Source organism: Strix uralensis, chromosome 23, assembly GCF_047716275.1.
Source record: "Strix uralensis isolate ZFMK-TIS-50842 chromosome 23, bStrUra1, whole genome shotgun sequence".
NCBI classification, from domain to species: domain Eukaryota; kingdom Metazoa; phylum Chordata; class Aves; order Strigiformes; family Strigidae; genus Strix; species Strix uralensis.
In genome coordinates this window covers 9791947-9807404 of record NC_133994.1, presented here as the reverse complement: position 1 = coordinate 9807404, position 15458 = coordinate 9791947, and the positions used below count along the sequence as shown (strand labels likewise).

The following is a 15458-nucleotide window of genomic DNA, read 5'->3' as shown; positions in this document are numbered from 1 at the left end:
AGTAACACTTGTTCAGAACGAAAGAAAGCACAGAGCCCCAGATTTGCTGTTGTCCTGGAGAGCTTGCAGAGTACTGGGGAAAGGCAGGCAGAGAATTCCCTGCTAGCACCTTCTCTGTGCCTGGGAAGCAGAAGTGTTCACATTGCTTCGCAGAATCGCTTTTGTACAGAAAACAGTCACACTTGTTCAGAACGAAAGAAAGCACAGAGCCCCGGATTTGCTCTTGTCCTGGAGAGCTTGCAGAGCACTGGGGAAAGGCAGGCAGAGAATTCCCTGCTAGCACCTTCTCTGTGCCTGTTCACATTGCTTCGCAGAATCGCTTTTGTGCAGAAAACAGTAACACTTGTTCAGAACGAAACAAAGCACAGAGCCCCGGATTTGCTCTTGTCCTGGAGAGCTTGCAGAGCACTGGGGAAAGGCAGGCAGAGAATTCCCTGCTAGCACCTTCTCTGTGCCTGGGAAGCAGAAGTGTTCACATTGCTTCGCAGAATCGCTTTTGTGCAGAAAACAGTAACACTTGTTCAGAACGAAAGAAAGCACAGGTCTCCAGATTTTACGTTGTCCTGGAGAGCTTGCAGAGCACTGGGGAAAGGCAGGCAGAGAATTCCCTGCTAGCACCTTCTCTGTGCCTGTTCACATTGCTTCGCAGAATCGCTTTTGTGCAGAAAACAGTAACACTTGTTCAGAACGAAAGAAAGCACAGAGCCCCAGATTTTATGTTGTCCTGGAGAGCTTGCAGAGCACTGGGGAAAGGCAGGCAGAGAATTCCCTGCTAGCACCTTCTCTGTGCCTGTTCACATTGCTTCGCAGAATCGCTTTTGTGCAGAAAACACTAACACTTGTTCAGAACGAAAGAAAGCACAGAGCCCCAGATTTTATGTTGTCCTGGAGAGCTTGCAGAGCACTGGGGAAAGGCAGGCAGAGAATTCCCTGCTAGCACCTTCTCTGTGCCTGTTCACATTGCTTGGCAGAATCGCTTTTGTGCAGAAAACAGTAACACTTGTTCAGAACGAAAGAAAGCACAGAGCCCCAGATTTGCTGTTGTCCTGGAGAGCTTGCAGAGCACTGGGGAAAGGCAGGCAGAGAATTCCCTGCTAGCACCTTCTCTGTGCCTGTTCACATTGCTTCGCAGAATCGCTTTTGTGCAGAAAACAGTAACACTTGTTCAGAACGAAAGAAAGCACAGAGCCCCAGATTTGCTGTTGTCCTGGAGAGCTTGCAGAGCACTGGGGAAAGGCAGGCAGAGAATTCCCTGCTAGCACCTTCTCTGTGCCTGGGAAGCAGAAGTGTTCACACTGCTTTGCAGAATCGCTTTTGTGCAGAAAACAGTAACACTTGTTCAGAACGAAAGAAAGCACAGAGCCCCAGATTTGCTGTTGTCCTGGAGAGCTTGCAGAGCACTGGGGAAAGGCAGGCAGAGAATTCCCTGCTAGCACCTTCTCTGTGCCTGTTCACATTGCTTGGCAGAATCGCTTCTGTGCAGAAAACAGTAACACTTGTTCAGAACGAAAGAAAGCACAGAGCCCCAGATTTGCTGTTGTCCTGGAGAGCTTGCAGAGCACTGGGGAAAGGCAGGCATAGAATATCCTGCTAGCACCTTCTCTGTGCCTGTTCACATTGCTTCGCAGAATCGCTTTTGTGCAGAAAACAGTCACACTTGTTCAGAACGAAAGAAAGCACAGAGCCCCAGATTTTATGTGGTCCTGGAGAGCTTGCAGAGCACTGGGGAAAGGCAGGCAGAGAATTCCCTGCTAGCACCTTCTCTGTGCCTGTTCACATTGCTTTGCAGAATCGCTTCTGTGCAGAAAACAGTCACACTTGTTCAGAACGAAAGAAAGCACAGAGCCCCAGATTTGCTGTTGTCCTGGAGAGCTTGCAGAGCACTGGGGAAAGGCAGGCAGAGAATTCCCTGCTAGCACCTTCTCTGTGCCTGTTCACATTGCTTCGCAGAATCGCTTTTGTGCAGAAAACAGTAACACTTGTTCAGAACGAAAGAAAGCACAGAGCCCCAGATTTGCTGTTGTCCTGGAGAGCTTGCAGAGTACTGGGGAAAGGCAGGCAGAGAATTCCCTGCTAGCACCTTCTCTGTGCCTGTTCACATTGCTTCGCAGAATCGCTTTTGTGCAGAAAACAGTAACACTTGTTCAGAACGAAAGAAAGCACAGAGCCCCAGATTTGCTGTTGTCCTGGAGAGCTTGCAGAGTACTGGGGAAAGGCAGGCAGAGAATTCCCTGCTAGCACCTTCTCTGTGCCTGGGAAGCAGAAGTGTTCACATTGCTTCGCAGAATCGCTTTTGTACAGAAAACAGTCACACTTGTTCAGAACGAAAGAAAGCACAGAGCCCCGGATTTGCTCTTGTCCTGGAGAGCTTGCAGAGCACTGGGGAAAGGCAGGCAGAGAATTCCCTGCTAGCACCTTCTCTGTGCCTGTTCACATTGCTTCGCAGAATCGCTTTTGTGCAGAAAACAGTAACACTTGTTCAGAACGAAACAAAGCACAGAGCCCCAGATTTTATGTTGTCCTGGAGAGCTTGCAGAGCACTGGGGAAAGGCAGGCAGAGAATTCCCTGCTAGCACCTTCTCTGTGCCTGGGAAGCAGAAGTGTTCACATTGCTTCGCAGAATCGCTTTTGTGCAGAAAACAGTAACACTTGTTCAGCATGAAAGAAAGCACAGAGCCCCAGATTTTATGTTGTCCTGGAGAGCTTGCAGAGCACTGGGGAAAGGCAGGCAGAGAATTCCCTGCTAGCACCTTCTCTGTGCCTGTTCACATTGCTTCGCAGAATCGCTTTTGTGCAGAAAACAGTAACACTTGTTCAGAAGGAAAGAAAGCACAGAGCCGCAGATTTGCTGTTGTCATGGAGAGCTTGCAGAGTACTGGGGAAAGGCAGGCAGAGAATTCCCTGCTAGCACCTTCTCTGTGCCTGGGAAGCAGAAGTGTTCACATTGCTTCGCAGAATCGCTTTTGTGCAGAAAACAGTCACACTTGTTCAGAACGAAAGAAAGCACAGAGCCCCAGATTTTATGTTGTCCTGGAGAGCTTGCAGAGCACTGGGGAAAGGCAGGCAGAGAATTCCCTGCTAGCACCTTCTCTGTGCCTGTTCACATTGCTTCGCAGAATCGCTTTTGTGCAGAAAACAGTAACACTTGTTCAGAACGAAAGAAAACATGAGCCCCAGATTTTATGTTGTCCTGGAGAGCTTGCAGAGCACTGGGGAAAGGCAGGCAGAGAATTCCCTGCTAGCACCTTCTCTGTGCCTGGGAAGCAGAAGTGTTCACACTGCTTTGCAGAATCGCTTTTGTGCAGAAAACAGTAACACTTGTTCAGAACGAAAGAAAGCACAGAGCCCCAGATTTGCTGTTGTCCTGGAGAGCTTGCAGAGCACTGGGGAAAGGCAGGCAGAGAATTCCCTGCTAGCACCTTTTCTGTGCCTGTTCACATTGCTTCGCAGAATCGCTTTTGTGCAGAAAACAGTCACACTTGTTCAGAACGAAAGAAAGCACAGAGCCCCAGATTTTATGTGGTCCTGGAGAGCTTGCAGAGCACTGGGGAAAGGCAGGCAGAGAATTCCCTGCTAGCACCTTCTCTGTGCCTGTTCACATTGCTTCGCAGAATCGCTTTTGTGCAGAAAACAGTAACACTTGTTCAGAACGAAAGAAAGCACAGAGCCCCAGATTTGCTGTTGTCCTGGAGAGCTTGCAGAGCACTGGGGAAAGGCAGGCAGAGAATTCCCTGCTAGCACCTTCTCTGTGCCTGTTCACATTGCTTCGCAGAATCGCTTTTGTGCAGAAAACAGTAACACTCGTTCAGAACGAAAGAAAGCACAGAGCCCCAGATTTTATGTTGTCCTGGAGAGCTTGCAGAGCACTGGGGAAAGGCAGGCAGAGAATTCCCTGCTAGCACCTTCTCTGTGCCTGTTCACATTGCTTCGCAGAATCGCTTTTGTGCAGAAAACAGTAACACTTGTTCAGAACGAAAGAAAGCACAGAGCCCCAGATTTGCTGTTGTCCTGGAGAGCTTGCAGAGTACTGGGGAAAGGCAGGCAGAGAATTCCCTGCTAGCACCTTCTCTGTGCCTGTTCACATTGCTTTGCAGAATCGCTTCTGTGCAGAAAACAGTAACACTTGTTCAGAACGAAAGAAAGCACAGAGCCCCAGATTTGCTGTTGTCCTGGAGAGCTTGCAGAGCACTGGGGAAAGGCAGGCAGAGAATTCCCTGCTAGCACCTTCTCTGTGCCTGTTCACATTGCTTCGCAGAATCGCTTTTGTGCAGAAAACAGTAACACTTGTTCAGAACGAAAGAAAACATGAGCCCCAGATTTTATGTTGTCCTGGAGAGCTTGCAGAGCACTGGGGAAAGGCAGGCAGAGAATTCCCTGCTAGCACCTTCTCTGTGCCTGGGAAGCAGAAGTGTTCACATTGCTTCGCAGAATCGCTTTTGTGCAGAAAACAGTCACACTTGTTCAGAACGAAAGAAAGCACAGAGCCCCAGATTTGCTGTTGTCCTGGAGAGCTTGCAGAGCACTGGGGAAAGGCAGGCAGAGAATTCCCTGCTAGCACCTTCTCTGTGCCTGTTCACATTGCTTCGCAGAATCGCTTTTGTGCAGAAAACACTAACACTTGTTCAGAACGAAAGAAAGCACAGAGCGGCAGGACGTCTGGACATCACGGCAAGGAGATTTCTGCTCCCAGACTGTAACTGCACCCGAGAACAGCGAGGGCCAAAAGCACTTGAAGTAGACTATGGAAGAGAAAGAGCAAGAGGAAACAGTTCCTGACACGAGAGTGACACATTTGTGCATATGCGGATACTGGGGCAAGAAGGGTGGTACTTGAGTGAATGTGCATTTGTGAAGGCAATGGGGTGGGAGAAGAGAATATACCAAAGTGTGTGTCCACAGGGAAAAGTGGGAGAGGAAAGGAAACAAGCAGAGGGCTCCCAAGTGCTGTCTGTGGAATTGTGTTGTGTTCCAGAGGACCGTGAGGCTTTGCAGAGGCAGTGAAAGCCGGTTTTTCTTGCTCAAGAGTCCTCCTGAGCTCAGCAATGAGTTGCTTCAGCTCCATCTTCTCAAGTTCCAGCCTTGCAACTGCTTGCTGCAGACGTTCCAGCCGCTGCGACAGGAGTCTCTTCTCCGAGAGCCATGAGAGCTGCTCCCCTTCTGCAGCAGCCTGTTGGGGACAGAGAGGGGATTACGTGAGCTGCTGCCACATCAGGGTTGAAGGGCCAGAATCAACAAGTCGGGGAGAGTGACCGGCCCAAGGCATGGACAGTGCTAAGCCCCTTCTTCTCCTTCTGGTCCACAGGCCAAGACAACACCCTCTCTTCCTAGGGGCCCTCCTCCAGGTCACCTTGGAGAAATCCACACAAATTTGCCTTCATGCTTTTTGAACCACAGCACAAGGACATCCTGAATGCACAAGGAAGCCATTAACCAGATCAGGCAATGGGACCAATTCAATTCTTTTCAATACACTGGAAAAGCTGGACCTCAGAAGTCTAAATCTCCGAGAGCATCCTCTAAGCACCATCAGTGCAGCTGCTGTTCAGCCATCGTGATACAATTCTACTAAGTTTAGTACATTACTCTGGTCAGTTGTGCCCTTTCCTTTCCATGCCAAATCCTAACCACAACACGTTGGCTAGGCTTGCCCAGGTAAGAGAGAACCAGTTACCCATCCCCACCTTTTGCACTTCAGGTAATTTTAACAGCAAGCGCCGTAGTTCCTTCAGTAGCTCTGGGCTTGACAGAAAACATTCCAGCAGGTGAATGGTCTCCGGCCGGAGCTATACAGACAGGCAAACCTGCTGGCTGCAAGCATGGCTTCTCTGGCCAAGCAGGTCATGTATTTGTAGGAATATATATTCCCATATCTTTATGGGAAACACCTTTAGAATCCTTCAGAGATGATGAAACCGGCCCGTGTCCCTCTCTGAAACCACTCTCTGCAGGACGGCTGTTTCTTCCCTCAGAGTCCCACTGGCCTATCTGCCTTTTTGCCCTTCTCTGAACTTCTGTGATGTTCTTCTGGGGAGGAGCCACCAGACCTGCAGCCAGGATTTAAAGTCCAGACTAAGCATGATCTAGGCAGTGGCACGATGATGTTCTCTCTGTTAGGGAGGAAGGGAAGAGAGAACAACCCTGACATTTGATTTCCCATTTTGGGGTTGGGGGTTTTTTTGGACCTCTACTGTGTAGTGTTTTCATGGTACCATCCTCCAGAACCGCACTGTGGCCTCTCAAAGGAGTCATGGTCAGAGCACAGACTGTCATTCTGTGTTTCAAATCAGGACTGGCTGTCCCCTTGCAGGCAGACATATTTATCTGGCTCAGCACTTTTGTTTCTCAAATGTCTCTATTTTTTTCCCACTGTCTGCTCTCAGATGGCAATGTTGAACAGCTTTCTATTATTAGCAAACTTTTGTATTCTCACCCCTTTTTTCTGATCCAGATATTTAGAAATCTAAATACGGATTTGGACACAAATAATAGCCCAAAGCCATGCAATGTAAATAGAGACAAGTTTGAAAATTACTTTGACTTAAGCTTCAAGGGGAGAAATCGTCAAAATAGAGGAAAATAAACACCCTGAATCTTAATTGAATTTTATATGACTACAGCATCTTTCCCCACTTATTCAGAAGGACGTAAGTGGAAAAGTTAAACTAAAAAACAGCCACCGATATAAACAATATTCTTCTGCTCTTATGGTGGTCTGTGGTCTCTCCACAAAGTCTGTGATACTGGTCATTTCAATGATCTCTCCTTTCTGGACTGTCTTCTCTTACCCAAGGTGATGACCCTGCTAATTCAGTTTACCTGACCTGGCAGGAAAGCAAGTCTGGGAAACAGGAATGATGAATGGAAGGGGAAAATGAGGGAAGCTTGGTGAGCATTTGCATATTCTCTACCTTCTCAGATCTGGACTGCACTTGTACAAGACCACCTAAAATCAGATCTCCACTGGAAAAAGTTGCTCCTTAAAATTATTAACAGAAGGCCAAAAAATATGTAAGAAATGGCTCTTCATGGCATCTGCCAGCCTCACCAGGACATCCTTTCTGTGCTTCTCAGTGGTCTCCAGTTTCCTTTCCAAAGGTGACACCTCTTGATGTAGAGTCACAGTCTCCTTCTTTAGAGCAGCAGCCTCCTCCTGCAAGGCACTTTGTAGAGAGTTCTTCTTGCGTTCTGCCATCTGTGTCTCTGCAGCAGGAAAGGTGAAGGAGAAGATGACAAACAAAGCAAAACCAAACTGATTTGCATCCTACAGAGAAAACATCATTTTCTTACCTGCCTGTCTGTGTTTTCCAGGCTCTAAGCTCACAAGGACTTTCAAAGCACACATAAATAAAGGAAACTTCCAGGCAGAGAATAAAAGAAGAATGAGAGTGGCAAGGTTCAGGAATATGAAAATGTGCTTGCTCTTCTGTGAGTTGAAAGGGCAGGGCTAAGGGCATGGCAGCACTGGCAGAAAAAAACAATGATCTAAGGCCTGGAAAACTCTCTGAAAAATGATCAGCAGTTCCATCTCAGAGAGGGAACATGAAGAAATATTGAACAGGTACATGAGCAGGTGACAGCCTGTGGGGGAGGCAACGAGCAATGCCCACACCTCCCTGCTCTTGTAGTCTGGGACAAGGAAAACACGACAATGAGATAAAAACCCAATTCTGATGTGGGGAGTGGGAAAGCAATGACAGAGAAAGGAGAAGGAATGTCTGTCCAGCTATAATAGAGAGAGGCCAGTAGCCCTGGAGGTTCTGGGATGGCCTGGAGATTAGAGGAAAAGGCAACTAGCTACATGTGAAAACCAGTTTATAGATAAACACAACATGAACACGTTACCAAAGGCTACAGAAGTAAAAAATTGTGTTTTCTATGGCTGTGAGCTCAGACACCAAATCATATCGGCAAGAAGACAGGTAAGAAGGATGCAGAAGCACAAGGTACCAGAGAACGAGGAAAAGCAGCAGAAGGAAGGATGCAATACCACAGAACTTAACACTGAACTCATGCTCTGTGAATCTGCCATGTAAGAGGAAAAGGAAGTCGATAAAGACAAGGCTTTTTGAGGTTGGTGCTTTCAAAGAGCATACAGAGAAGGATACTGTGAGGCATCACGCTACACCTACTTAGCAGTGACATGGGACCTGAAAGGCACCACCTCTGCACATTATCACCAGTCACACAGCCAGATGCACTGCCAGACACTGGATCTTTACAAAAATCTTTCCCTGGTAGTTCTATCGATAAGTCTCAGGCTTGTTGTTTTTCTCCTCTTCTCATCTCTGGGCACTGCATTTTTCCTCTGTGTGGTATCAGAGATCCCCACTGGTGAGACAGGATGGGGTCAGTGGGTTGGAAAAGGGAAGTTGTACCTTCCCGGCTTTGAGCCAACTGTTTCTGCAGCTCTTGATCGCGGGCACTGAAATACTCCTTCTCAGCTTGCCTCTTGTTCAGCTCCAGCTCCGAGTCCTGTATCTTCTTCCTTGCATCCTTCTGCAAGAGGTAAGAAGAGAAGCATCAGCTCACAGAGCCACTGCTGGCGGGAGACAAAGAGGTACAAACACACAGGCAGAAACAGCCAAGGTGGGAGGGGGCAGCTGCACAGTAATGGTACATGGGATGGGGGTTCTCCTTTCCCCCGTGGCAGCAAGCCAACCTGGCCCACAAGAATTTACATCCGTTCTGGCTTTGGCACTCTGCCTGTCAGTTCAGTGCAGCAGAAGGACGGGATTTCTGGGTGCACTAGACACAAGTTACCAGATCTTGCTGAGCCTGCTCCAGGTGCTGACGCAGCTCTTGTAGGGCTGCAGCCACTCTGTCCACTGTGAACTCCGCAGGGAGGTCCCTGGCCTGGGAAACAGCTGGGCCCCAGGCATGACCCTGTTCTGAAGAGAGAAGCCATTCTGTTGCAAGCTTTAACCGAAAGGGTCTCCAACAAACAAGGCCTCTTTATGCACAGGAGGAGGTGGCAGTGCCTTTGACGTCGTCCTAGAGCTCGTGTTACAGCAAGACGTGTGTCCCGGGAAAACATTATTTGGATGACCACTAATGTCAGCACTGCCTCAAGGAAGGAGGCACATGCCCTGGGACTTGGGCCCTGTTTCATTCTGATGCTGGTCACTTCTCCACATACAAACACAGACTTGTCTCTGCAGGGATGTCAGGCTTTCAAGACTTCCCAAGGCTTGAATCAGCCTAAACTGAAAGGACAGGTCTGTCACATCAGGATTACAAAGAACCACCCCCCCGCACCTGCTCCCCTATACCTGTCTACAGACCTGTGAACCCAGCCCCACACTTGCCTGAACTCCAAGGGACTAAGTCTCTGCTGTCACAGACCGTGCACTGGAGAACCAAGTACAGTTTGTCCAGCTGGGATCGGGCTTCGCGGGGGGCACTGTTAGCTGCTGACACCCCGTGGCCAATGCCTGAGCTCTGCTCTCTGTGCTACAGAGCCTCAAACGCAGTTCAGACACTTCAGCCTCCAGCACGCGCGGAGAGTTCCTCGAGCACCGTTCGCCTGCTTGGGACTCCTCCAGATCCCGCAGCAGCTGCTCCTCCCGAGCTGTCAGGCCAGCCTCCTCCTCCAGCGCTGCCTCCTGCAGCGACTGCACCTGTAACACAGACGCACAGCACTCAGGGACAGCGCTGCTGCTGAGGACCAGAGCGGGACTAGAGGAAGGGGCAAAGGAGGAATTACTTCAAGCCAAAAACCACACTGGAAACAGAACGCACGAGGGCAAGGATTCAAACTGAGCAAAACAAGCTACAAACAGGTACCTGGAGGCTAAGGGGCCTGAAGGAAGTTTCCCCATCCCCAAAGGAACGGTCAAACTGTCAGGTTTTCGTGCTTTCCAACCTCAGAAATGAAGGTTTCTCTGTGTGTGAGGGTGCGAGGAGCTGGCTGGCAGGGTGAGGGGGCAGATGAAGCATTCCTGCATGGAGAGTGGGGCTGCCAGGGACGCTTGGGATTAGAAGCCAAGGGGAGACAATCGGCATCCTTCATGGGGCACCTCCCCAATGCCAGCTGAACGGACGAGCCGGGAGTGCTCCCACACTGCCATAACCAATGCTGTCTCACCAGACTGCTCAGGGCCTGGCAGGGGCAGAAACACCATCTGGGGACAACATCTGTAACAGAGATACTGAGAAGCTCCAAAGGAGTCTTCAATGCCATGAACCATGAGAGAACCAGGGAAAACCCAGGCAGAACACAGCAGATCCAGCCTCAGTGTGCAGTCTCTGGGCAGAACACAGAAGGAGTGTATGTTGTTGGGAGGGAAAACAAGTTGAGGCTGTAAGGAACTGTGTTGGACTTTTGTCTCAACATTGCTGTAGCACCACCACCATTTCCTGGCCCCAGCACCCCGTTGCCATGGAGGAGTACGCCCTGAAGGAGACGAAGGGTCCCAGACAAAACCACAGCATCCGCCCGAAGCTAAATCTGGATGTGGGAGATGCGCCAGCCAGCATGACCAGCGCCTGGGCATCTGCGCATGGGGGACCATGAGACCAGGAGCCCCATGATCGGGGTGAGACGTGCAGGCTGGCACGAAATGGGCGGACTCCTTGGAAAAGATCGAGGGGACTGGGACAATAAAAGGACTGCGTACTCCTCCCAGGGGGCTCCCCTCTTCAACACCTGCTACGTGGGGCCGGGACCTCAGCAGAGCTTGGAGCACCACCACCCGCACCGAGTCCGAGCCACCGGAACATCGCTGGATCCCTGGTGGTGGTGGTAATTAGCTGCATACCTACCGTCTTTCTTGCTTAGGGTTTCTGACTTTCCCCTTCTTTTCCTCTCTGTCCTATCGCTAGTACTAATTGTTATAGCAAATAAAGTTTACAAGGTTATACAGCATCTGACCTCGTTTGCGTCTTAATCTCGCTCTTGGGATCGTTTAAGAACCCGCCCCGATATTGGATCGGGACATTTTTAATTGGCGTCACGGACAGGATCCCTTGAGACGAGAGTGCTGTACTATCTTGCTGTGTTAGATGTAAACCTCTCAGGATGAAATAACCCCCTTTGTGTTACAGTAAGGTGTGACCTCCTGAGACTGAACAGGGGGTACTTGCATATCCAGGTGTGGCCCTCTCAGGACGATAGTCCCCTTTGTATTGCTTTTGTGTTAAATTCAGATTTGGCCTCCTGAGAGTGAACAGGGGAAATTTGACATTGTGTAATATTCTGTAACTGAGGAGTTGTCGTTTTGCTTTGGAGAAAAATGAACATTGTTTTAGAAAACCCCTCAAAAGAGGAAGTACCCAACATAGGGAAGGAAACTTTGTTTAAATTGTTAGAGAAATATAAATCAAAACCTTCGGTACCTGGAATGGATTGGGCCCGAGGGAATTGGTACAACTTACAGGCTGTCACTGATAGGATTGTTGCTTTGCAGAAAGATGCAAAAGTCAGGTCTGGCAAGGGCAAAGGTTTTATTTGTGCAGTGTTAGGAGCGAGTCTGGCAGCTGCGGTGGAAGAGAAAAAGCAGAAGTTGTATCAAACTGATATTGTAATAGACTCCCTGCAGACGGCCATACAGACCCTGCAGAACCAATTGAGAGAAACCAAAGAATTACTAGAGGAGGAAAGGGAGCAAAATATAATATTAAAGAATGAGTTGAGGGAACAACTCTTGGCGGAGACGGATACACTGGTGGAGGCGGAGGTGAAGCTCCTGGAGAAGGGGATACGGCAAATTTATCCGCAAGAGGATTTGCAAAAGGCAAAAGAAGCCGTAGAAAGCCCCCCCCATATGTATCCACTGGTTAAAACAGAGTATGTGTACGAGGACGATAGAGATAACCGTCCTCAGGTTATCACCAAAGAAGTCCCATTTACATCAACTGAATTGGCAAAGCTGAAAAAGGATTTTGCAAGGACTGCAAAAGAATCAGAGACAGAGTATGTGTGGAGAGTGTCGTTGTCAGGAGGGGATGGAATTTTATTGTCAGAGAAAGAAGCAGAAGGATATTGGGGTCCGGGTGTGTTTTTAACTACCGGCGACCGCCGAGCCCCATGGTCATTGACTCAGAGAGCTGCGTACTGGGCCGGAGGACTGAACCCCTTGGAGAGGGGGGATCCCCTTGCCATAACAGGAACAGTGGATCAGTTAGTGGAAAGTGTGCAGAAGGCAGCCTGTCTGCAGATGATGTATGATCGGGAACTCAAGCCTAACCAAGGCTCCCCAATGATGATGCCTGTGGACCCAGAGAGGATGACTCCCCTGATACGAGGACTTCCTGACTCCCTGAAACCCATGGGCATCCAGTTGCAAGGGAAGATTCAAAACACCCCCAATGCAGAAAGGATGACAGCTGCTTTGGAGGGGATAGTAACCCCTGACCATCAACGGCCAGGGAGGAAAGTATGGACATGGGGAGAGGTAGCCCAGGAATTGATCAACTTTGGGAGAAAATATGGTCCTGTTGGTGGATCGTCCCAAAGAACTGAAACCAGGGTCGTACGGGCTGCAGAGCAAATTAGTGAGCGACAGTCACCCATGAAGAAGGGTCAAGGCTTGGGGTCACCCCGACTTCAGAATTTTGGGAGAGAGAGGCCCCTAACTCGACAGGGACTGTGGCAACTAGGGCTTCAGAAAGGTGTCCCCCGTGACTTGATGGACGGACTCCCGACCAAAAAATTAGAACAACTTGTGCAGAATTGGTCAGGACAAAGGGTCACTCCCAAACCAGCCCCTAGTGCCCCACCTTTGATAGACCTTGGGGAGGAACTGACCGGAGAGAAGAAGGTGGCGGGAAACTAGACCCTCCGCCCCCCGAAGGTGAGGGGGGAGGCGGAGGATGGATGTTTGTCAGACAACTCACCTGCAACACAAAAGGAGACTTACTAATTACTGTTGCTGTAGGACCAAGAAAAAGATCGGTAACATTCCTAATTGATACTGGGGCACAAATCACCGCGCTAACGCGGGCCGAAGCAGAACAGTGTGGAATCCCAATCCCATCTAGAAATCTAATTGTCTTAAATGCCCTGGGAAAAACACAGTCAGTGCCTATGACACCAGTGACACTTTGGTTACCAGGAGAAGAAAGCCCTGTCAACACCATGGTGGCCATAGGATCATTCCAGATGAATCTTTTAGGTATAGATGTTTTGAAAGGTAGGCAGTGGCGAGACACCCAGGGAAACTCATGGTCTTTTGGTGTCTCCCAGATCAGGCAGTTGGCCAAAACATCGGACATAGAAGTGCGTTTATTGCAAGCAGCACCTACCCTGCCCCCCTCCAAACTGACAAATGTGAAACCCTACCCATTGCCTCTAGGAGCAAGGGAAGGAATTATACCAGTTCTGGAAGATTTGAAAAGACAAGGGGTTGTGGTCCCCACTCACTCTCCCTTCAACTCTCCAGCATGGCCGGTCCAAAAACCAAACGGCAAATGGAGATTGACAATAGATTATAGGAGGCTCAATGCCAATACTGGTCCACTCACATCTGCCGTACCAAACATTGCTGAATTGATAGCAACCATTCAGGAACAATCCCACCCTGTCATGGCAACAATTGATGTTAAAGATATGTTTTTTATGGTCCCTTTACAACCTGAGGACCAGGATCGTTTTGCCTTCACCTGGGAGGGACAACAGTATACTTTTACACGACTCCCTCAAGGATACAAGCATTCCCCCACAATAGCTCACCATGCCCTAGAGCAAGAATTAGAAACAATTCCCAGAAAAGCAGAAGTAAAAATTTATCAATACATAGATGATGTTCTCATAGGAGGGAACGAGGTAGAAGAAGTTGAAGAAACTCAAAAGAATATCATTACCCATCTAGAAAATATAGGGTTGACAATTCCACCTGAGAAAATACAGACCCCTTCGAGTGAGGTAAAATTTTTAGGGATCTGGTGGAAGGGGGGTATGACGTGTATCCCACCGGATACTCTTTCCTCCCTCGATCAGATCAAGATGCCAGAATCAAAGAAAGACTTACAGCATGCATTAGGATTACTGGTGTTTTGGAGGAAACACATACCTGATTTTTCAATTATTGCTAGGCCCTTGTATGACTTATTGAGAAAGAGGGCTCAGTGGGAGTGGACTCAGGTCCACGAGGAGGCTTTACAATTGTTGGTGTTTGAAGCGGCTGCCTACCAAGCCCTGGGTCCAATTCATCCAACAGATCCGGTTCAAATTGAATGGGGTTTCGCCAAGACTGGACTGTCCATCCATTTGTGGCAGAGGGGCCCAGAGGGTCCAGTTAGGCCCATTGGTTTTTATTCTCGCAGCTTTAAAGATGCTGAAAAAAGGTACACAACTTGGGAAAAGGGCCTATTTGTGGTTAGCCTAGCTCTGAGAGAAGCCGAACGTACCATCCGGCAACAACCTTTAGTTCTCAGAGGCCCATTTAAAGTGATCAAAGCAGTTTTGGCAGGAACTCCGCCCCCTGACGGGGTGGCCCAGAGAGCCTCCGTGCGAAAATGGTACGCACAAATAGAGCACTACTGTGAAATCTTTTCTGTAACTGAAGGAGCCACGAAAGTGCTAAATATACAGGATGAGGTAAACCCAGATAAGGAAACACCCGAGCTTTTACCAGTAATACAAGTAGCTCCTCCGTTCTCTGGACAATTGCAAAATGTCTGGTTTATGGATGCCTCGTCAAAGCAAGAGGGAAAAATTTGGAAATACCGAGCTGTGGCACTTCAGGTAGACACCAAGGAACAGATCATTACCGAAGGAGAAGGTAGCGCACAAGTAGGAGAACTAATTGCTGTGTGGAGTGTTTTCCAACACGAGGCTCAATCTGCTTCTTCTGTCTATATCTATACTGACTCTTATGCTGTATTCAAAGGTTGCACTGAATGGCTTCCATTCTGGGAACAAAATGGATGGGAGGTCAACAGGATACCTGTATGGCAAAGGGAAAAATGGCAGGATATCCTTACCATTGCCAGGCAAGGGAAATTTGCAGTAGCGTGGGTAGCATCTCATCAGCAGGACGACACCCCAGTAAGCCGCTGGAATGCTGAGGTGGATGAACTAGCCCGGCTGGCTCCCCTACAAAGCTCCCAGATAGCAGAAGATTGGGAAAGCCTGTTGGAATGGCTACATGTAAAGCGGAAACATTCAGGAATTAAAGACCTCTATTGCGAGGCACAAGCCCGAGGGTGGCCAGTTACCAGGGAGGAATGTAAAACTTGTATATCTTCCTGTGAGCAATGCCGTGTCCGTCTGGACAGACACCCCCTGGAGAAGGACCCTCTGCACTTAAGAGAGGGAAAAGGCCTATGGGAGGCCTGGCAGATTGATTACATTGGTCCCTTTCGGAAATCAGAAGGGAAACATTACATACTGGTAGGTGTAGAGATAGTATCCGGACTAGTGCAAGCTAGAGCATGTGCCAAGGCAACAGGAGAAAACACAATAAAAGCTCTGAAGGAATGGTTTGGAACCTTCCCCAAGCCACACTCAATCCAATCAG

The 15458-nt window shown here is 49.0% G+C and overlaps 2 protein-coding genes across 2 annotated transcripts; one reads left to right on the top strand and one right to left on the bottom strand.

Moving 5' to 3' along the window:
- Window positions 1-4663: 4663 nt before the first annotated feature.
- On the bottom strand, window positions 4664-10002 carry LOC141953935 (uncharacterized). The gene is made up of 8 exons (XM_074892880.1): window positions 9863-10002; window positions 9495-9675; window positions 9306-9450; window positions 8761-8888; window positions 8376-8496; window positions 7046-7200; window positions 5019-5167; window positions 4664-4739 (listed from the first exon to the last, which is right to left on the bottom strand). Exons 1-8 carry the CDS (start codon window positions 10000-10002, stop codon window positions 4664-4666), a joined length of 1095 nt encoding a protein of 364 aa, XP_074748981.1.
- A 296-nt stretch (window positions 10003-10298) lies between these two features.
- On the top strand, window positions 10299-12773 carry LOC141953934 (uncharacterized). The gene has a single exon (XM_074892879.1). The coding sequence runs from the start codon at window positions 11232-11234 to the stop codon at window positions 12771-12773; it is 1542 nt and encodes a 513-aa protein (XP_074748980.1). The 5' UTR covers window positions 10299-11231.
- The last annotated feature ends 2685 nt before the right edge of the window (window positions 12774-15458 follow it).